Source organism: Palaemon carinicauda, chromosome 3, assembly GCF_036898095.1.
Source record: "Palaemon carinicauda isolate YSFRI2023 chromosome 3, ASM3689809v2, whole genome shotgun sequence".
In the NCBI taxonomy this organism is placed as follows: domain Eukaryota; kingdom Metazoa; phylum Arthropoda; class Malacostraca; order Decapoda; family Palaemonidae; genus Palaemon; species Palaemon carinicauda.
The window spans coordinates 126,057,545-126,081,058 of NC_090727.1; the positions used below are offsets into that span (position 1 = coordinate 126,057,545).

General features: G+C 45.0%; 1 protein-coding gene across 4 annotated transcripts in view; it reads right to left on the minus strand.

The window, feature by feature from the left end:
- Positions 1 to 23,514, minus strand: part of Mpi (mannose phosphate isomerase) — a 169,035-nt gene that overhangs the window by 66,150 nt on the left and 79,371 nt on the right. For all 4 annotated transcript variants that reach the window (XM_068370558.1, XM_068370559.1, XM_068370561.1 and 1 more), the window contains exons 4-5: positions 10,726 to 10,867; positions 4,534 to 4,698 (exon numbers count right to left, since the gene is read on the minus strand). In XM_068370558.1, the coding sequence (XP_068226659.1) occupies positions 4,534 to 4,698; positions 10,726 to 10,867 (307 nt within the window). The remainder of the gene's footprint in view (positions 1 to 4,533; positions 4,699 to 10,725; positions 10,868 to 23,514) is intronic.

The following is a 23,514-nucleotide window of genomic DNA, read 5'->3' on the forward strand; positions in this document are numbered from 1 at the left end:
TAAAAAAATAAAACAAATAACATTAGTACACATTCATTCCCCCGGGAAGGCTCCGAAGAGGAATCCCGAGGGAAAGGAAACAAGAATTACACAACAGTCACGTGCCCTCACAACCACTAACACTCACGGAAGGAGAGCTGTAACCAAAACAGAATTAAAACAATTATAATTATGTAACTATGTAATTATGTAATTTAAAAATGAATGAACACTAAAGAAAGAACGAAAACCCCGAAAGGAATCGTTCTACAAGCTGAAAAAAAAAAACAACTACAATTAGATTTATACACTAATTGAGACAAACGTACGGCGTAGCAAACCCCCCCACACGGAAAGGAAGCTACAAGGGCGTAGTAACACGTAGTAAAAGGGTGAATGACCTCAAGAGAGAGAGAGAGAGAGAGAAAGACATAAGTCAAACTCGATCGCCACCCATAAAATTACGCCGTGGTGGCCTAACTGCCGAGGACTCCACGTAGATATCGTACACTACACACACAACTCTGAAAAGGAAACTTACTGATTTCTATACTCAAATATATATACAAACATGAAAACATGTTTACATATATATTGAGTAAATGAAAAGTAAGCGATTAAGTAAAGACAAAACAAACAATGGCTGCCAAGAGAGGACCAAGACAGAGACGTCTGTCACAGTCCGAGCCAAAAGTGAAAGTGAGCATTCATCTGTGTGTGAGGGGGGGGGAGGGGTAGCTAGCTACCACTCCCCTACCCCCCGCTAACTAGCGCGGGGGTAATACACCCTCGTTAAATTCTAATGGCTCGCCATTTCAGCTGCGCTAAAAGGTAAACCCTCTGTAAATAGCGTGGTTTGTATTTCGGTTACGGAACAATTTTAGGTCTAAAGAAACATTATCAATGCTGAGATCTGGATGATGAGCCACTGTCCTTGACCTACTTACAATCATACTTTGAGTTTTGTTAGGATTCAACTTCATACCCCATAATTTGCACCATGCACTAATTTTAGCTAGATCTCTATTAAGGGATTCAGCTACCCCAGATCTACATTCATGAGAAGGAGTTGATACAAAGAGAGTAGCATCATCTACATAAGCAACAAGCTTATTTTTTAGGCCAAACCACATGTGTATATAGTATAAAAAGTAATAGGCCAAGAACACCAGATATCCTATTCCTATACTCACTATGGTGCCCATCAACAACAACTCAATGCAATCTATTACTTAAAAATTCAATAATGATGCTAAGAAACAACCTACCCACTTCCAACTGTTTGAGTTTAAAAACAAGGGTCTCATGATTAACATGGTCAAAGGCAGCACTAAAATCAAAGTCAATCATACAAACTTCCTGACCACGATCAAGGGATTTCTGTACAGCATTGGAGATTGTAAGAAGGGCATCACATGCTCCAAGGCCTTTATGAAAACCAAACTGCAAACTAGGGAACAGATGATTACCTTCAGCAAACCTATTAAGACGTTTTGCCAAAAGTTATAGAAATTGGGCGGTAATCGGTTTGATTTGAGCTAACACAAACACATTTACATAGTAGAGTAACATTACTAATTCTCCAAGTGCTAAAAGCTCCTCTTCTTGCTAACTTGCACAAAATAACAGGTAACTTTTGAACTAATAAATCTACATTCTTTATAAAAAAATAAAGGAAAAATACCCTTCAGGTCTACACCTCTATAAGCATCAAGGTCCATTAAGAGAGCTTTAATTTCCCAAGTCCAAAAAGCTAAACTAGTTAGTTTAGCCTCAAGGAAACAGAAATGAGGAAGTTTGAGTTTCTCATTACTCTGCTTACTGTCAAACATAAGCCAAAAGGGTTGCCTTTTCCTTTGGAGAGTGAGTGACAGAGCTATCTGGTTTAAGTAAAGGAGGAACTGTTGCATCTACACATAAAGAGTGCACATTTGAGGGTAGTCCACCACTTATGCTCCTGGTTTGTACCTGGAAATTTATTTTATGGTTATATTATATACCTTTTCAGTTGAAGCATAAACTATCTGAACAAAAGCTCTAAGCTGTGTACAGTTATTCCAGGTCAAATCTGATCTGTTACCCTTCCAAAGATGATAGGCCTCCTGCTTCTCCAAATAAGTAAGTCTACAATCATCACTGAACCATGGTTTGTCCCTTACTCGGTACCCTAGCACACGAGAAGGGATACGCCTATCAATTATGTTGACTAGATTCTCATTCAAAGGGACAACATGATCAACACTACTATACAATTGTGACTAATTCAAACACAAAAGATCATGCAAAATACCATTCCGGTCTGCTTGACATTTCATATAAATCTTACATGAGTACGATACATCAGGGACAGGCTGCCCAGTCTTCACTACTGATGAAATCAAGGCATGATCAGATGTTCCAACTGAAGAACCATCCTTACTTGTTATAAAGCCAGGGGAGTCAGTGAATATGAGATCCAAGCAGTTACCAGACCTGTGAGTAGCTTCACTTATGATTCGCTCACAGCCTGATTCGGAGGCAAAATCTAAAGCTCTTAAGCCGTGGCGATCAGGAGAAACAGAATTTAACTACTCCCTATGGTGAGCATTGAAATCACCAACAAAGACAAAAGAGGCCTTTCTATTATCTTCTTGTAGCTTAGCCATAATGGTAAGAAGACAATCGAAGATAGAATCATCCATGTCTCACTTTCGGTAGATTGAACACAAATAGAAGTTATGTCTGCCACAAACTTTTATTACCTGAATCTCATTACATCCAAATTCATAGCAGGACTTATGAGAAGCAGGATATTCAGTTCTAATATACACCGCCATTCCCCTGGCCCCAAGGATGGCATCGAGTTTCGAGATTATTGGCTTTTTAAAACCAGTTATAAGGAGCTCACATGAGTGCCTCATATTAAAAACCAAAGTTTTTGAGCACAAAAGAATATCATACTGTCTGTACACAACTGTAAGGTCTTGAATATTTGCATGAAGACCATGAATATTACAATACAATAGATGACACTGACGAAATCTAGGACGTATAGGTTCAGGATATTGCTCAATGTCTCCAGAGAGCATAAGAATCAATGCTAATAAAAGATATAGCATACTTGAAAATCAAACTAACAAGAATGATAACAAAAACAATATGTACAGAAATATAAATAAAGTGATTGATCAAACCCATAGACTATAGAAAAAAAGTCGGAAAAACAGGTCAACATGGAGGAGCCGATACACCATGCAAGACTAAATACCCTCAAGGATAGCCACTTCAACTAAAGGGAGGACAGTAAGAGTTGTTTTGAAAAGAAAAAGAAACAGATTAGGAAAAGACAACCTCTTGATAAACCACCAGGCATCCATGGCCTTTCTATTAAGCCTGCCCAACACACAATTTAAAAAAAAAAACAAGAAGAAGAAAAAAATAAGATAGAATAGTGTGCCTGAGTGTACCCTCAAGCAAGAGAACTCTAACCCAAGACAGTGGAATACCATGGTACAGAGGCTATGGCACTACCTAAGACTAGAGATCAATGGTTTGATTTTGGAGTGCCCTTCTCCTAGAAGAGCTGCTCACCATAGCTAAAGTCTCTTCTACCCTTACCAAGAAGAATGTACCCACTGAACAATTACAGTAATTAGGCCCTTGAGCAATGAAAAAGTGTGTGGTAATTTCAGTGTTGTCAGGTGTATGAGGAAAGATGAGAATGTGTAAAGAATAAGCCAGACTATTCTTTGTATGTGTAGGCAAAGAAAAAATAAGCCGTAACCAGAGAGATGGATCCAATGTACAGTATTACTGTCTGGCCAGTCAAAGGATCCAATAACTCTTCGCCAAAAGGATAATCCCTATTAAATAGCGTAAGGTTTGTACGAGTGTCAGAATAAATTTTTTCTAACATATTCACAGCTAGATAGTAAGAAAGCTAGAAAATAACAGTAAGCAATGAAGATGGATGTTGAAGGAGATTTTTAGCAATCTCTATATGTTCCCAAGGCACTCTAAGCTTTAGCCCCCCAGAGAGGTATGTAGCATTAATAGTAGTTGTAGTGCTACAACCTGTCTAATATTTTATATCAGTAGGGGATTCAGCATTATGAAGCTTCATCTGTGGTGGATAACGGGGGAGGGTGGGCTGTGGCACCCTAGCAGTACCAGCTGAACTCGGTTGAGTCCCTTGTTAGGCTCGGAGGAACATAGAGAGTAGAGGTCCCCTTTTTTGTTTTTGTTTCATTTGTTGATGTCGGCTAACCCCCAAAATTGGGGGAAGTACCTTGGTATATGTATGTATGTATGTATGAATAATACAGTCAGGAAGGAGTTTCAAATAGTACATTAAATATAAACTATATTTTCAAATTACTGTTTTATAACGTCAGTTGTATATTATCAATATTTTCTGAAGTATATCAGCATTCATACAGTATGTCTTCTCACAGTACTTGGTATCATGTGACAGCATTAGACAATGTAAACAGTAATTGTATTTCACATTGGAACAAATCAAAGGTATGCAAATTACTGACATAATAAGAGAAATAAATAGCCTGAATGTTTTACCTAAAGATGATAATCTCTGCATGTATTCTGAAAGAGCAGAGGCAATGGTATCTTTTGATGCAGTCATCATAGCATTAAAGCATGCCTTCAAGTTTTTTTCATTTGGACTACTTATAAAAGCATGGCACAAATCCTTTCCAATGACGTTCTGAAGTTCGTGGACCTCTGAAATAGAGAAAAAAAAAAAATTTTTGGTCATATAAAATGATAAGTCAAAATATGAATATAAACATACAAACATGTTACCACAGTGAAAAATCACAAATTTTAAAACTAATTTATAATTTTTCAAGCTATACAAATCAGTCCTTTCAATATGAAAAACTTTTCAGTGCGACCTGGATGGTCGTTGAAACTGTTTAACAAGGTGGTTAATAGACAGGTAGCGAGTGTAGGTGAATAGCCCCACCTTACCACCTGTCATAAGACCTCCACTGTGACCTTTTGGCTCAGGAAGGAGAGGGGTGGTTAACGAAAGGAGTTTGACGTAAAGGACTCAGGTTTATATAGTAAGGAGCAATACAAATTTATCCAAAAATTTGTGATTTGTTCCTATGCAAAATACAAACCTTTGTTCTTTAAATAGGGAGACTCAATGTTTGGTGGGTTGGAAGTCCCCATAGAACTGGACTGGTTGATTCTTTTTCTTCCCTGGAAATGTCCATCTGCAGGATACAAAACAGGAGCAAAAGAGATGGCTTCAACAATCTCCTATGTGTCTTTATAGGGATGACAAGACTGATAAGATCTAGCCTGTCCAAGATGAATTTTACATGGTCAACTTAAGAAACCCTTCCCCCAAAGGGAAAATCAGTCCAGAATAATGCACCTGTTATATGATGATCAATGGCCTAGTATAAATTCAACAATCCCTTCTTGTCAGGGAGGATGGAAAAATTACTTCTTTATAATTAGAGAATGGAGCTCAGAAGTATAACTTACTAGAATCAAATCAGATCCAGTATGCAACTTTTTGACCAATTGACCTCAAGAGAAGGGACAGAAAAATGAAGGAGAAGAGACAGTCATTCTACCATTTATTCCAGACTTGCATCTACACCAGCTGGGCTGGTTACCAAACTATTTGAGAAGCCACTACATGACCAAGCACAAAGATGTCAAGAGACTTGTGGGTATATTCCAGTAAATAAAAGGCTGTGAAGATGGATTGGCGCTTCCAAGCCCTAGCCTTCAACATCCCGCCTACTGATGAGTTTCTCTTGAAGGCTAAGATGGGGCCTATATCCCTCACTTTGTGAACTCTGATCCTAGCTAGTACCCAGACTGCTTTAGCAGTCAAAGCGTACATAGTATGGGTCATCTTATGAAGCCAATAAGAGATTGTGTTCCTGGACACCTCTTTCTAGGTCCTGACATTGCTAACAAGAGAGTTGCTGACACTCATGCCTGAGGTATCAGGTCCTCTTTAAATAGCACCTCGGAGCCATCCCAAGACATATTAGCATCTCTCAATGACCACCCGACACTTCACGTATAGAGGAGATGGAGGTCTCGATCCTGGGATCGTGTGCTGATGGGCTCTGTGTTTTGGCCAGAAACTCTGGCACAAAACTAAAGGAGACCTCTTTTCACCCCTCAGTGTGGGTGACTGAATAAGAGAGACCAAGCAACTCAACTACTCTCTTTACCAATGTTAAGGTTAGCAAAAAGACAGTCTTGCAAGTTGAACCTCTGTCTGACAACCTTCTCAAAGGCTCATACAGAGTACACGTTAAAGCCTTGAGGACGATGATCATGTGCCACTCCAGGGACCCTAGGTCCCAGGGTGGGCAAGACTGCTTGAAGCTTCTCGCGAGCATAGACTGCTCCCATGAGGAGGAGAGGTCTATATCTTTCAGTCAATAGACTTTGCTTAAGGCTGAGCAATAACCTTTGACAGCCACGAATGAGACGCTTTTCTCGACGAAGGAAGGCAAGGAAATCCGCAATCTGTGCTAGAGTTGCTCCAGACAGATGATGAGCTGATGGGGTGTGAAAAATACTGGGGGAACTTAACACAATACCGAAACCTGAGAAGCCTGTCGATGTAGATCTGAATAACTCTTGCCCCTGACGCAAATCCCTAAGGACTAAACCAGGGGCGTATGCAAAGGGGTGGTAAAAGTGAAAGACTTCTTCTGTGTCTTCTTGTGCACTGCCAAGACAGACACCAGCAAAGGCTTAGCTCTCTTCTTTCCCCCCAAGGGTGTATACTTGACACTGCACAGATGGTCAAGGCCTGCACTCAGCACATATGGATGATTGCAAACAATCATAGCCACTACAAGATGCACACAGAGAGTAGATCTACAGCAAGCTTATTCATAAACCAGCTGTATCATCCCCACTTTTCCCAGTATATACTCATGTAACAGCCAATCTTGAGTATTGCGCGACCCCCAAATTTTCACCTATGAAATATGATTTTATCATATATCTCGTGTATCATGCGAGTTACTTCTAGAGACACCAAATTACAACAGACTAACATTTTTACTTCATTTCTTTATCACATCTACTTCAGTGGGTTAGAAAATTAAAAGATAAAGTTAAAAGTATCATTAATAACATTACAATCATTGCCTAAATGCATACAGCTACAGTACAATAACAGCAAAACAAAAAACAGTTGTTTTGTTATGAGCACTCGAATCAGATAGCAGCTGTTTTCCTTGCACATTGATATCGTATGATAGTAAACAACGTAGCATAATACTGACATCTTTACATTATACCCTTATTCACTATGGATAAAAGATAAGGAAAATATACTGCCAAATATAAACTAACAAGAAAACTACAATATTCATAGCCGCTATTCTGTTTGGAATCTTGGAACGCTGTGTCCTAAACTGGAGGAAACAAAAGGGAAATATAGTGGGAACATATGAATTCACAAATCGAGTAATTAAATGTAAAAGCCGAATTTCGAAGATAAAGTTACAAAGTGTCTGAAAACAGAGACTATAGTTTTGTTATTACACAATATAAATAATTTCTTAAGCTTTATAAACACGCACCATAGAGCTAAAAAAACCTATAAATTATCTTGCATCGGCAACATGAATGAAACTGCGGTTAATTTCTATATGCGATTCAACTCAACACTAAATAAAATATGAGAGAAGTGTTTCAAATAAAACTATTGAAATTTGTATGCTAATTGGAAAATGATAGATCAAGTAATAATAGTTTCTCTTGGGATATACGAAATATCCTTCGGTAGTTTGCTCTAATTGGCTGATTTGGAAAGCATATAGGAGTGTTGATTGACTTTTAACGTAAGCAATGGAAAAGATAATTCGCTATGGTTTTATTTATAAATACAATACTAAAATATGAATATTACAAGCATTATTATTGGATACAGTTAAGTATAACATCAGTTTAATCAAAATCCAGTTTATTTCAAATATAGCTGTATTTTTTACCACAGTAAAAGGATATACAGTTAGAACAATGACGTAGCCTAGTCCAAGAGTGCATATGCTAATCTTATATCTCGTGTATGATGCGACCCCCTTGAATTTAGCTTCAAAATTAGTCTTCAAACCTTGCATGTTACGTGAGTATATAGAGTATGTCTCTCTTGCTTCAAATCCATTAGGGGGTCCTCGGGTTACGACGCTGATCCGTTCTTAAGACGCGGTGTAACCCGAATTTCCGTGTAAGTCGGAACACCATAAATATACGTACTGTACTGTACTGTAAAGTATTACTGTATACTGTACTATAATAAAATGTATCAAATGACATAAAAACAATATTAGAAAAAGAGAAAACAATTCCTTACTACATGAATTAAAGTAAATATCAATAAAAAAAGAAAACAATTCCTTACCACATGAATTAAAGTAAATATCAATAAAAAAAGAAAACAATTCCTTACCACATGAATTAAAGTAAATATCAATAAAAAAAAAGAAAACAATTCCTTACCACATGAATTAAAGTAAATATCAATAAAAAAAGAAAACAATTCCTTACCACATGAATTAAAGTAAATATCAATAAAAAAAAAGAAAACAATTCCTTACCACATGAATTAAAGTAAATATCAATAAAAAAAGAAAACAATTCCTTACCACATGAATTAAAGTAAATATCAATAAAAAAAAAGAAAACAATTCCTTACCACATGAATTAAAGTAAATATCAATAAAAAAAAAAAAGAGAACAATTCCTTACCTTATTCCTATGGTTGGCTTGCACACTGGAAGGGATGTTGCAAGGGACGGAGAGACTGGTTTATTGTGGAGAGGAAGGTGCAGAAGATGCTGGAGAAACTGGGGCAGGTGAATCAGGATTCTCTGGAAGTGAGACAGAAGATGCTGGAGAAGCTGGGGCAGGCGAGTCTGGAGGTGAAAAGCCTACAAGAGGTGGTGGAGAAGCTGGAGAAGCAGAGGCAGCTGAGGTTGATGGCAGAGGCTCTGTAGCAATAGAGGCAGCTGAGGTTGATGGTAGAGGCTCTGTTGCAGGCAAATCTGGAGTAGTAGAGGCAGCTGATGTAGAGGGTGCAGTTCTCTCTACTTTCTTAAAATACCGCTCCAGGTTAGACTGGACAGAGAGGATCCTCTTCTCATCCAAAATCTCCTTATAACACTGCAGTAAGTCCATGACACCTCTGGAAACCCTGGTGAACCTGTCCATGTTGGGATCTTGAGCCTCGAAAGTTGCCAATGCTTGTTGTATCTCGGCAAAACCTTTTGACAAGCCCTGCCTTGTGAAAGCCTTAGGGTCTGGGGTGGGGGCTTCTTCCTCTTCCTCTATGATCTGCTTCTCCAGTTGTATCAAGTCCCCAGCAGATAACTCCTCTCCATGAGATTCTAGCAGCTCCGAAACATCATCAACCTCCATCTCCAAATCGGTTTCCTTACTCAGGGCAACAATGTTCTTGATAACATGGTCAACTGTGTCCTCAAACCCATGAAAATCATTAACAAATTGAGGACATAGCTTCCTCCAAACACCATTCATGTTTGTAACCTTCACCTCCTCCCAGGAATCAGCAATGTTCTTAATAGCATCAAGGATGTTGTAGGCCAACGCTTTAGGAAATTCACTTGCTGCTTTCTCATCCCCACTAGCAGCTTCACCTTGCACTTTAAGATTATGGTAATTGGCCCGAGCCTTAAATCGCATAAACCAACCCCTACTAGCCGAAAACTCTTCACTTTCACTTTCTCCCCCCCTTTCTTTTTTCAACGCTTCAAACAACCTTTTAGCCTTCTCTTGAATAACCATTAAGCTCACTGGAATACGCCGTTGATTTTGATCTTCCAACCAAAGCACTAATAACCTTTCCATTTCGATAATTAAACCACTACGCTGTTTCGTTATCACTGTTGCTTTCATTGGAGCAGATCCTTTTACGTGTTCAACAATGCGCTCCTTATCTTTAAGGATAGTAGCCACGGTCGAACGGCTAAGGCCAAGCGATCGGCCAATGTTCGTTGGCGTTTCACCGTTTTTAGACTGCTTAATAATGTCTAATTTCACTTCCATGGTGATGGCCTTCCTTTTCTTCGATGCACTACCATCAGAAGAATCTGCCTTGCGCTTTGGAGCCATAATGAAGGGCAAAAAGTTCAAAAAAACGATCAAACACGTGAGAGAAAGAACAGGCAATCACAACCAAAAATGGCGTATGAGTGGAACTGAGCGACGCCGTCTTCCTCGCCCACAACCACCGCAAAGCGTATTCATCCACCGCGCTAGAAACTAGTTCGCAATTGTTTACGTCGCTTACGACGCTAACGGTGTAAGACGGAACGACGCTTAATATTATTTTTATATTTTTATGGGGCGCGTTCGTAACGGCGAAACCGCGTAAGTCGGGACCGTCGTAACCCGAGGACCTACTGTACCATCAAAACCAATAGCCAGCATTCACTTCCTTAAATAAAAATAAAATGAAAAAGTTCAATTAAGGGAGCAACAGTGCACCTAAAAAGTTGAGGATGAAAACAAAGTGAGGCTTTTCCAAAAGGTGGTGGAGCTACGTACCCACACTCACCACTTATTGTTCAAGTACTGCATTGAATAATTTCAACCACTGTTCAGCTATGCTGAAAACATCTCCCCTATTCAAAAGACAATGCTTTATATTTTGCACAGGAATAAAGAATATTACAGTAAAAAAAAGCATTTACAGTACTGTACTGTTAAAATAAAATACAATTGCATACTAACCTGTGAAATGCTTTATTATTTCTTTCTCAGGTCTAAACCCACAGAGAGCTTGAAAGGGAGTCAGAGCAATTGCCATTTCTGGCTTATGATTAGGGTCTTTGTACACTTCTGGTCGACTTTGATGCAGCTCTTCAGCATGAGCCTAAAAGAAAAATAGATTATTTTAATAAGAAAGAATTTTAAAGATGAATTTTTTTAGAAAGCTTTACTTCTTAAGTTCCCTCCAAAATATTCAAGATCAAGTGCTCTCATAGAGGATTCTGTAAATAGTAAAACATGGGATAATGAAACACATTACCTATCTGTCCACCAAGGCACCTGGTCACATTTTTGGGGGGTAGCTCACATAAAAAAAGAAAAAAAAAAAAACAAGAATAAAAGAAGACTTTTCTTCTCATCGGTCCTCCCAGCCTAACGAGGGATTTAGCCAAGGTTGGTTGGTACTGCTAGGGTGCCACAGTCCAACCCACCCCATTATCTATCACAAATGATGCTTTATACCTGAATCCCCTTCTGCTGCTACCTTAGCGGTCACAAAGGTGTATGGAGGAAGCAGAAGGACCTATCAGCACTGCGGCACAATCACTTGCCATTCATTCCTATTTCTAGCATACTCCCTTGCCTCTTTCACATCTATCCTCATATCACCTAGAGCTTTCTTCACTCCATCCACCCACCCAAACCTTGGCCTTCCTCTTGTACTTTTCTTATCAACTATTGCATTCATCACCTTCTTCACCAGACAGCCATTTTAAGGGCAAACCACCTCAACACATTATAGCCACCCTAGCTACTAGTTAATTTCTTACACCCGTTCTCAACCTCATTACTTCATTCTTAACCCTATCTAAACAAGATACACTAGCCACACTCCTCAGACACTTCATCTAGAACACATTTATTTTCTGTCTCCATCACTTTCATTCCCCAATAACTCCAGTCCATACATCACAATTGGTAGAAACACTTCCTCATGCAGAACTCTCTTTACATTCATTCCTAACCCTCTATTCTTTACCACTCCCTTCACTGTCCCCAACACTTTGCATCCTTCATTCACTCTATGATGTACATCTACTTCCACTCCACCATTTGCAGCAACAACAGATTCCAAGTACTGTACTAAAACTGACCTACTTCCTCAAGTAACTCTCCATTCAACATGAAATTCAATCTAGCACCCCCCTTCCTTCTCATGGATCTCATAACCTTACTCATACCCACATTAACTCTCAACTTCCTTCTCTAACACACCTTCCTAAATTCTGTCACTAATCGACCAAGCTTCTCCTCTGAGTCTGCAACCCATACAACCAATACAGTATGATCCACAAACAACACTTAAGTCACCTCCAACTCATGATCACTCTCATCTATCAGTTTCATTCTTCGACCAAGCACTTGAGCATTCACCTCTCTCACAACTACATCAACAATCAAATTGAACAACCATGGTGATATCATACATCCTTGTCTCAGCTCCAATCTAACTGGAAACCAGTCAGTCACTCCATTTCCTATCCACCTGCATTTCTGTCTTTGTATAAACTCTTCACTGCTTGCAACAACCTTTCACTAATTCCATAGCTCATCACATTCCGCATTGCTCTCATATTAACTCCAACATAAGCTTTCTCCAGATCCATAAATGCAACATACACCTTACCTTTTGCTTAATATTTCTTGCATATCTGCCTAACTGTAAAAATCTGATATATACATCCCCTACCTCTTCTAAAACCACCTTGTACTTCTAATATTGCTTGAATTACAACACTCATGCACATCTCCTTTGCCTTTGCATAGTACAACAATACACACCCAAACAGTCCACTGGTACCATTGACAACATAAAATCACAAATTTTAAGTAATTTGTATTTTTCTTAACAATACTTACCTCGAGCTACTTTTTTAGGAGTATCTGGGATCTCCTTCCCATCCAACCAGAGTTTTGTGTAGTTTACCCTAAACCCATTTTCTATGAGGGGTAACCTCAGGCGGAGTGATATGCGCCCTGAGGCTAACCCCGGGTCAGAGAGCATGCTTGCTCAGGTCTCGACCTCCAGTAAGTTCTTGGTAGCTAAGGTCTCTAAGAATACCAGAGGACACTCGGGGAAGGCAGGGTGGGCCATTACCCGAAATTAGTTTGAGGTAAGTACTGTTAGGAAAAATACAAATTACTTAAAATTTGTGATTTGTTCCAACACGAAGTACTTACCTCGAATTACTTTCTTAGGAGACTTATACTTTAGGAGGTGGGCGTGGCCCTAAAAAGTTCTAAAAAGTTCTTGAGGAATATCCAGAGACCTAGAAAGGAGGCTAGGTCGTGTTGACCCCATAGAAAATCGATCGAGAGGAAACTACACAAAAACCCATCTTAGTGTCTAAGAAACTTACCTGTGCAATAAATCCTAGGGGACATGTCTTCCCCCCGTTGAGGTACTTGTCTCCGGCTCAGGGCCCTCTCAGAGCCCACTTGAAGCGGAAAAAGGGGAAGAAAGTACAAGGGGGTTTAAGGAACGAACCTGTGTCTCTTGTGCTTGTTACCCGCGGTTATCACTGAGGCTATACCTTTAAACCGTTTGGAGCGCGGAAACGACGGTACCTATCGAGAACCCATCCAGGGATTTTCTTGAATAGTCCTTCAAATAGTGAGCAGTGAAGGTAGACTGGTTGGCCCAGGTGCCTGCCCTTAGGATCTGGCCCACTGCCATAATCTTCTCGAAAGCCAATGTAGTACTAAGGCCCCTAATGTCATAGGGCCTGGGCTTTCCCAGCAGGGGGATTCCTGCCTCACTGTAGGCCCTGATGATGACCTGCCGCAACCAGAAGGAGATGGTATTTTTCGAGACTGGCTTCTTCACGAGGCCTGTGGACACAAAAAGGCTTTTGATCTCGGGTCGGAGTCTGGCTGTCCTCTCCAAGTATTTCCTCACTGCCCTGACGGGGCACAGGCGCAAATCCTTCGAGTCGTCCGACCGGGGGATTGCCGGAATTGAGAAACCTTCAAACATGGGGTTCCACACAGCAGGATTCTGGGTCTTCGCTACGAAGGAAGGGACGAACTTGAACGTGACTTCCCGCCAACCTTTCGAGTGAGCCACTTCGTAGGACAGACCATGGATCTCGCCCACCCGTTTAGCTGAAGCCAAAGCCGGCAAGAAAACCGTCTTGAGAGTGAGATCCCTGTCTACGATGTCTTTCAGGGGCTCGAACGGGGGTTCGGATAGCATTTTCAGGACCCTTGCCATGTCCCATTGTGGTACCTTCACAGCTTGCAGGGAGCATGATTATTCAAAACTTTTAATGAGCATAGAGATATGCCCTTCAGGAGAAAAACTTGGCCCAGAGCAGCGCGGACTCCCTTGATGGCCGGGATGGACATGTTGACCACGTCCCTGAGGTAAACTAGGAAGTCCACTATCTGCGGGATGGAGGCCTTCAGGGGCCTGATGTCCCTAGCGGTGCACCATTTGGTAAAAGTGGCCCACTTAGCCTGGTAGACCGCTGCTGATGATCGTCTCAGGTAGCCCGACATCCTCGTTGCTGTACTCGACGAATAGCCCTCCCTCCTCAGGAGGTGCTCGATAACCTCCACGCGTGAAGGCGAAGGGACCAAGGATTCTCGTGGAATCTTTGGAAGTGTGGTTGCCGGAGAAGGTCTGGCCTGTCCAGAAGGGGCCAGGGCAGCTGTTGTGCTAGCTCCCTTAGGTCCACAAACCATTCTCTCTCCGGCCACCGAGGCGCTACCAAAGTCATCCACAGGTTGTTCGCCCTTCTTACTCTGTTGAGGACCTGCCTCAGCATCCCGAAGGGGGGAAAAGCGTACACGTCGAGATTGTCCCAAGGATGTTGGAAGGCGTCCTCGAACGCCGCAACCTCGTTGCGAAGAGGTCCATCACCGGCGAACCCCATTTTTGAATGACGGTTCTGGCTACTCCCGGGTGCAGAGACCATTCGGACCCTACCACTTGCCCCATCCTGCTGAGGCCGTCGGCGAGGACGTTCCTTTTCCCCGGAATGAACCTTGCTGAGATTTTGATCTACTCTACTTCGGCCCACTCCAGAAGTTCTAACGTGAGGATGCACAGCTCCTTCGACCTTAGGCCTCCCTGTTTCTTTATGTAAGCTACCACCGTGGCGTTGTCGCACATCAGAGCCACGGTGTTTCCCCGGAGTAGGTGGACGAACTCCATGCACGCCCTTCGTACTGCCCTCATCTCTAGCAAGTTTATGTGCTGGGTCTTCTCTTGGGCCGTCCAGCTCCCTCTTGCTGACTTCCCTAAGAGATGGGCACCCCACCCCTCCTTCGATGCGTCCGTGAACAGGAGCATCTCCGGGGGGTCGGCTGCAAAGGGCATCCCCTTGAGGGTGTTCGTCCTGCAGCTCCACCATCCTAGGACCTGTTTCGTTTTCGGGAACACCGGGACCACCCTATGGGGGGAGTCTGTCTGGTTCCAGCTCTCTTTCATGTTCCACTGGACCTCCCTGAGCTTCAGCCTGCCCTGGGGGACCAGTTTTTCTAATGACACAAGGTGGCCTACCAGTCTCTGCCAGTCCTTTGCCCTCCTGGGTTGGTCCGTCAGGAAGGGGCGGAGGACCTGCCTTTCCGAGGAGGGGAAGGCTTTCACCAACCGGGAATCCAGGACCATTCCGAGGTAGGTCATCCTGGTGGAGGGTATAAGTTGGGACTTCTTTAGGTTGATGGTGATCCCCAGAACATTGCAGAACTGCAGCAGCTTCATGCCTTGCTCCTTCAGTACTTCCTCTGAGGCTGAAAGTAACAACCAGTCGTCTAAGTACCAAATCAGGCGAATGCCCTGTTCGTGTGCCCAGACTGAGACCGTCGTGAAGACCCTCGTGAAGACCTGGGGGGGTGTGGACAGCCCGAAGCAGAGGGTCTTGAACTGCAACGTTTGGGTACCCAATTTTACCCATAGGTACTTACTGCTGGAGGGATGAACCGGGATTTGGAAGTAAGCATCCTTGAGATCCACTGACATCATGAAGTCCCCTTCTCTCAAGAACGCCAAGACCGACTTCGGAGTGTCCATTTTGAAGTCGGTCTTGCAGACGAACTTGTTGAGGGCTGAGAGGTCTATGACCGGTTTCCACCCTCCTGTCGCTTTCTGCACCAGGAACACCCTGCTGTAGAACCCCAGACCTGGGTCCTGGACAGGTTCCATTGCTCCTTTTGCCAACATTGCTGAGACCTCTCCCTGCAGAGCTGTCTTTTTCAAGGGGTCCTTGGGGGCCAGCCACTCCGCCTGCTGGTCTGGCATCAGAGGTGGAGGGTCCGTTAGGAAGGGCAACCTGTACCCTTCCTTCAGTACTGTCACGGTCCACGGGTCTGCCCCGTGGTCTTCCCATGCTTGCCAAGAATGTTTGAGGCATCCCCCCATCTGAGGCTTCGGCAGGAGTAGGGGGCCTCCCTCCCTATCTTCTTGAGGTGCGGCCTGAACGTCCCTTTCTGGATGCCGAGAACGATGGTCTATAGGCTGTTTGGGCCGAGGCTGCTCCCCTACGGGAGGGCTGAGACGACTGGGACCAGGCCGTAGAAAAGTTGTCTCTCCTGGGCTGGCTAGGAGAGGCCCGAGGAGAGAGAGGCATGTCGGCGGTGGACCTTCTGTACGCCACCCTTCTCACCGGGTGGGGCCTGGGCTCGTTCAGGTCCTTCATCTTCCTAACCCTCTTAATCGACTCCTCCGCTGCCTTCAGGGGAAAGATAGCGTTGTCCCACAGGGTCAGGCTTCTAAGGGACCTGACCTCTCTGTCCGGAAGCCGCCTAGTGATTTTGCTCAAGACCGTGTCCCTCCTCCGCAGGACCCAGTTGGCGGCCAAAACTAGCGACTGGTAGGAGAGGAATTTCAGGGCCTTACCTCCCGAACTGATGAGTTCCTTGAGTACGGCCTGAGTTTCTGGTACCGTGAGATCGTATGAGGACGAGGACTGGACGCCCACCAGGGTGGAGGCCAACCAGTCCAGCCACGAGGAGACGTTGACCAAGTCCTTCAAAATCTCCTCCATCATGATCGCCTCCGAAGGAGAGAAGCAGATCGGAGCTGTCGACGCCCTTTCTTCTGAGGCTCCCTGCCCCAACACGGCAAGTGCCGGCTCCAGTGCACAGGCGCCTGCTCGCTGTCCCTCCGGGAGGTAAAACTTACTCTGGGACTTCAGGCCCTGGAGTAGTTTGGAAGCACTCTGATTCTTGGGAGCCTCGGCGTGGTTGGCCACGATCCTGTCCACATGGGCTCTACCCAAGTTCACGTCCCTCGCTAACAGAAGAGCCAAGGAGGGCCGCTGTTGTACCGGGGCGTCCACTAGTCTATTGAGACTAGAATGCCATGAATCTTCGGAGGGCTCCGGCTCGTCCAGCCTGTGGTGGCTCCTGATGAGGTCTATTACCCTCCGATAGGCCGATACCTTCGCTGCCGAACCCTCTCCATGGTCGTCGAGTTCTTCCGAAGGGCGCTCTGACGCATGCGACAGGGGTACTCCGGTGGAGGCCCTCGCACGTGGGGGAGTCCTGGACCGACCCTCTTGCGGGGGTTCTAGCTGAAGGATGGGCATCGCCGTCGGGACGGGGGCCTCCGTCCTAGGTCCATCACCCCTTCCGGAGGTCCTTGTATCTGCGGGCCTGCCCGCCGAGGGGAGCCGTAGGTCACGCTCGTGGCGAGCTAGGTGGCCTTTTGAGGTCAGCACTCGGCTGCCAGACTGAAGGGACGACTCTCTCCGCTGGGCGGATGGAGCCGGAACCTTTGCGGACTTACGCCTGTCGACTGGAACCTGCAAGGATGGTTGCCACTGCTGCCGAATGAGTATCTATCTGGGGAGCTCGTCCTCAGGCGCCAACTTGAAGGGCCCGGAACCGTAGCTAACTCCAGCAGCCTGTCGTGGTGAATCATCACCCACTCACTGTCCGGGGAGGCACTTTTCCTCCACTTCCTCCTGAGGGATCCTGGGCGCCGATTCTAGTGGCGCGATCTAGAGCGAGAGCGAGAGCGAGAGCGCGACAGCTTTCTGCGGGACTTCTCCCGCCGTCTCCTGAGCTTCCTCAGCGCCTCGTCCTCCGAGGAGCAGGAAAGCTCCTCCACTGAGGAGAACGAAGACTTGCAGGCCCTCTTTGATGACTTCGCCTCTCGCGCTGGTGCAGGAGGGTTCCTTCGACGCTCCGTGGACGGCGACGCCTGTAGTAAAACCTCCGGGAATGTGGCCGACGGCGGTGGGGGGGAGCGTGGAGGCTCTTCCTTGGGGGACCAGGTCCTGAAGCCTTCCTCCATCCTCAGCAGTGACCTGAAAGGCGTTTTGGGGGGAACCCACGTAGTGGGGTCCGACGGCGGGGAAAGCTCCTTCTCGACGCCGCCCTCGGCTGCAGAAGTGCCTGAAAAACACGCCCAAGAGGCTGGAGAAGAATTAGGTACATTTTTCCCCCACATGGGATCATCCGAGGAGACGTGACCTGCTTGCACCAGGACTCCGTCTCCTGTACACACTACCGCCCCTCCCTCAGGCCCCTCACTCGCCTGGAACGACGCCAAAACCCCACTATCCTGAAGTTCAGACTCTTGGGGAAGGGCCGTGAGCCTCTTCCCCGCAACGGACTTACCTCATCCCCTATTCTGGGTAGGGGAGGGTGGAAGGGAAGCTCGGTCCGACGAGACGCCCGGCGAAGCAAGGGAGGAAGGGATGCTCGACTTCTTAGGCGACTTCTTCGCCGCCTTCTTCTTGGTGCTATACCGCACCCACTGTACCTCATTCCATGACTCGCACTCCGGACACGTGGCGGAAGGGGAACAAACGCTGCCCCTGCACGAGGAACACAAGGAGTGCGGGTCAACTTCGGGTTTTGAAAGGAATGCTCCACACGATTTACCGGCCATAGGCCCAGGACAACGGCGGGGATGCTCCATGAGGCAGGAGAAAGCACCAAGAGACACAAGCACGCACAGGGAAAGCACAAAGAGAAAGCACAAGGGGACCATGTGGGTACCGCGTGAGACACAAAGGGGTCGGGGACACACAAAGTCACACTGGGATTAGGAGAGCGGCGAGATGATATCGCGACGCGACCAGAGAACTTACTGGAGGTCGAGACCTGAGCAAGCATGCTCTCTGACCCGGGGTTAGCCTCAGGGCACGTATCACTCCGCCTGAGGTTACCCCTCATAGAAAATGGGTTAGGGTAAACTACACAAAACTCTGGTCGGATGGGAAGGAGATCCCAGATACTCCTAAGAAAGTACTGTAGTTCGAGGTAAGTACTTCGTGTTGGAACAAACATATACTAAACAAAATCACCAATCATCTAGGTACAGTCACACCCTCTTCCATTAACACCTCGGCCTTCACACCATCCATACCAAGTGCTTTTCCTACTCTTGCTTCATCTAGTGCTCTCTTCACTTCCTCTCTTGAAATCTCTCTGTCATTCTCATCTCCCATCACTGGCACCTCAGCACATGCAACAGCAATTATATGTACCTCCCTATTATCCTCTACATTCAGCAACCTTTCAAAATACTACACCCACCTTTTCCTTGCCTCTTCTTCTTTCAACAACCTTCCATTTTCATCTTTCACTGTCTCATCATTTCTCGATCCACCTTTCCTAACATACTGTAACTATGACCCATATGAAAGTAATTTCATTTTTCCTAACGATAAAAACCTCAAGCTTTTTCTAGGGAATATAACGTTCGGCAAAACTGGAAACTAGCCATAAGACTTTTAGCGAGGTATAACAACCCAAACCTAGTTAGCAGGGGAAGGGTGAAGTACCTGCAACCCCACTTACATATACACCTGTGTTATATCGTCACTTTTGATTGCAGGACTTGTAAGGGGATAGGTGATGGCTGAACAAATCTGTATAAAGAGCTCAAGGTTTGTATCGTTAGGAAAAATATAAATTACTTTACAATTTGTCATTTGTTCTGACACACAATATAAACCCTTTCGCGCTGTAAAGCGAAAGACTCACCATCAGGTGGGTAGAAGTCCTAACCAACTCGCTGTTTCTTTACCAGGGCGTTCCTCCATGCTTTGCACAAGCTTTATAGAAGACCTTGACACCTCGCTAAATTCTTGTGCATATGCACGAGATATCGGCCTGGGCAATCCATGTGATTGTGTGATAACTAAGCAATGTAACTTGTCCAGGGAAGACTTTATGGCCCTATAACACTCCATGGAACTCACCATTGGACATTGCACAATTCCCACCTCACTAAGGGAATGGGGATGTAACAAATATATAATCGTATACCAGGTTACACAAGGGAAATGGTTCATACCTGTAGATGATGGAGGCCAGCTTGCAGCGTACCAAAGGTGCTGTACCCCACGAGAGGGGACAATGAAGGAAACAAGAAGCAATTCACTCATATCTTTCATCCCACACTTAATCCTGGGTAACGTCTCCCCTCAACAGCCTGCTGCTTGTCCAAGGAAACGAAGTGTTTAGACCACTTCTTATGCAGTCACTCCAAGACTGATGGAGAAGGTCTCCATGTTCCTGTGGGTTACGTTTTACAGGTAGTGGGCAGTGAAGGTCATCTGACATTTACACAGGCCTGCTTGCAGTAGAGTACAGTACCTTCACCACTGAGTGGTTCTTCTTAAATGCTAAGGAAGTGCTTATGCCCCTAAGATCATGATCTCTAGTTTACGCCCTTGCAGGGAGATTCTGGATTCATGGAGCGATTTATCACCTTGCGAATCCACGCAAAGATCATACTCCTTGTGACTCCTTTTTACTTGTCCTTATGCTGAAAAACATTTTGTTAATTCGGGGATGAGCTCTTGTGGTCTGTTTGAGGTGGTACCTCAGTGCCCTCACTGGGCAGAATAACAGTTGATCTGGGTCATCGGTTACAGACCGAAGACTCTATATCCGGAGGGGCCCAAATCTAGGATCCGCTACATCTGGATTTTGAGTCTTTGCAATAAACTCAGGGAGGAAGCTGAGCATTACCTGTCCCCATCCCCTTGAATGGGAGATGTCATAGGAAAGACAAGTCTTATTCACTGACTCTCCTGGCTGAGGCAAGAGAGAGCAGGAAAACTGTCTCAAGTGTCAAATCAAGATCTGACGCCTGACGCAGCGGTTCATAAGGCACGCTTTTCAGAGACCGTAGTACACGAACTATATTCTAGGGAGGCGATCAAACTTCTGGCTGAGGACAGGTATGCTCGAAACTCTGTATGGGGAGAGGGAATTCCAACGAAGAGGAAATAACTCCTTTCAGTCTAAAGGCGAGGCTCGAGGCTGAGTGGTAGTCTTTTACTGCTGAAAAAGTTTTTCCTCCCAAAGGTATAACAAGAAATCTCTATCACTGGGATAATGTCGTCGAGAGGCGCGATATCCCTTCCACGAAATCAACCACACAAGATTGTCTACTTAGCTTGGTAGACGGCAGAAGATGACTCGCGGAGGTATCCGAATATCCTTTTCGCAACTGCCTGTGAAAAGCCTTTCTACCAGAGGAGATGCTGGACAACATCCAGGCAAGAAGATGTAGGGATTCCACAGCCTTGTGGAAAATCCTTATGTGTGGTTGTCTGAGTAGATTGTGACATGGAGGGAGATCCTTTGGCACCTCTGTGAGCAGATGTAGAAACTATTTTGCATGGTGCCACATCGGAGCTATGAGGGTCATCGACAAGCCTTTGGATGCCCTTACAGTACTTTGTTGAGTATTCTTCTTACTATGCATAAGGGGGAACACATAGATGTTTAAGTTGTCCTACTGATGTTGGAAAACATCTTGCCAAAGAGCTTGGGGATCTGGTACTGGCGAGCAGTGCGTTAGAAGTTTCTTGTTGAGAGACGTTGCGAAACCACAAGTCAGGACTTTGTTGGCTACCTGACAATCCAAAGACCACTTGCAGCCAACTATCTGACTCTCTCCTAAAATTGTCAGCAAGAATTTTTCTTTTGCCCGGGATGAAATGGGCTGATAGAGCTACTAAATTGTCCTCTGTCCATCTTAGCATTTCCACAGCAACCTGGCATAGGTGCTGTGAAAAGGTACCTCCTTGCTTGTTCACATATGCCACTACCGTGGTGTTGTCGCTCATCAACACAACAGAATGTCCTGAAAGGAGCTGTTGGAACTGTTGTAGGGCCAGAAAGGGTGCTCTAATTTCCAGGAGGTTTATGTAGCAATGTCACTCAGACTCGGACCAGAGTTTGGAGGCCGTGTGTTGCAACGTGTGAACCCCATCCCCCCTTCTTTTGATGCATCTGTGAAGAGCATCAATTCTGGGTGAGGGGAGGGATGAGATCTAACCCCCTGAGGAGGTTGGCATCTGATACCTGTCACATCAGATCTCTTCTTTGCTCATGGCCCACCCGAACCTGAAGGTTAAGTGGATCACTGTGTTGAGCCCAGCTGGACTTCAGCTCCCACTGGAGAGACCGGATGCGTAAGGGTCCATTGGTCACCAGTCGCTCTAAAGAGGTCAGATGACCTATGAGACGAAGCCACCAATGGGCTAGTAGCGAGTCTAGTAGTATGAAGGGGTGCAGTGCCCTCTCCAATCTCTATCCTGCTTTAGGGCAGAAAGACTTTTTAAGATGTCAATTAGCAATCCTAGGTATACCAGTTATTGAACTGGTTGCAGGGAGGACCTCTCAAAGTTTACCATAATGCCTAGATCGCAGCAAAACTCGAGAAGCCTATCTCGGTGTTGGAGAAGGGTTGCCACCAAGTCTGCCAGAATCAGCCAGTTGTCTAAGTATCTTAATAGATGAATGCCATTCTTGTTCTCCCAAGTTGACACGAGGAAGAACACCCTTGTGAAAACCTTGGGTGCTGTGGACAGGTTGAAACACAGCACCTTGAACTGGTACTGCCGATCGTCTAGGATGATCCTTAGATACTTCCTTGATGATGGATGGACTGGGATCTGGAAATAAGCAACCTTTAAATCCAGTGTTATCATGAAGTCCTTTGGTCTGACCGCCTCTCTGACCACGTCTGCCATCAATGACTGGTCTCCTGACTCCAGAAACCTTCTCTACAAGAAAGAATCAACTATAGAAGCCTGGAGACTTGTCTAGAACCACTTGGAGAGTGTCATTCTCCAGCATGATCTATTCAGCCCAGAAGGCCTCTTCCTTTATGGATCCCTTAGTATAGGAACTCGATTTAACTGGGTGACAAGTCAAAGGAGGGAGAGAGAGAGTGAACGAGATATGATATCCTGCTCGGAGTAGGGACACCGTCTATGGTCCGGCCCCATGTGTCAACAATCTCTGCAGGCATCCTCCCACCAGTAGACGAGTGTGAGAAATGGCCCCCTTTCAGGATTGTCCATGACCACTACCTCCTCTGTTCTGATCTCTGGGATGAAAAGGCTTCTTACTGATAGGTCTTGGTGTACAAACTCCTCGAGTTCTCCCGCGGTCTTAAAACTGTACTGGCGGAGCTGTTGCATAGGAACAGGTTGTCACTGCCCTCTGGAGAAAGGAGTCTTGGCTTGCCTTCGTCCAGTGGTCCACTACCGCCTCAAAGTCATTGACACTTGAAAGAGAGAGACCATCCATTGAAGAAATGCAGAGTTTGAGAGCTTTCGCCCTCGACACCTGTCTGTAAAGTCTCTCGATGACTGCATCACACTGCTTAAGAACCCCGTTCAATCATAGGTTGACCGCCTGGTAGGCCAGGAATTCGACCGTCCTAGTCGCTGAGAGCAAGACGGTTGACATTGCTTCCTTCGTGTGCTCATTGGACAAATCTTCAGTCTTGAATAGCCATCCAACTGAGCCCAGCAAGAGCTCCAA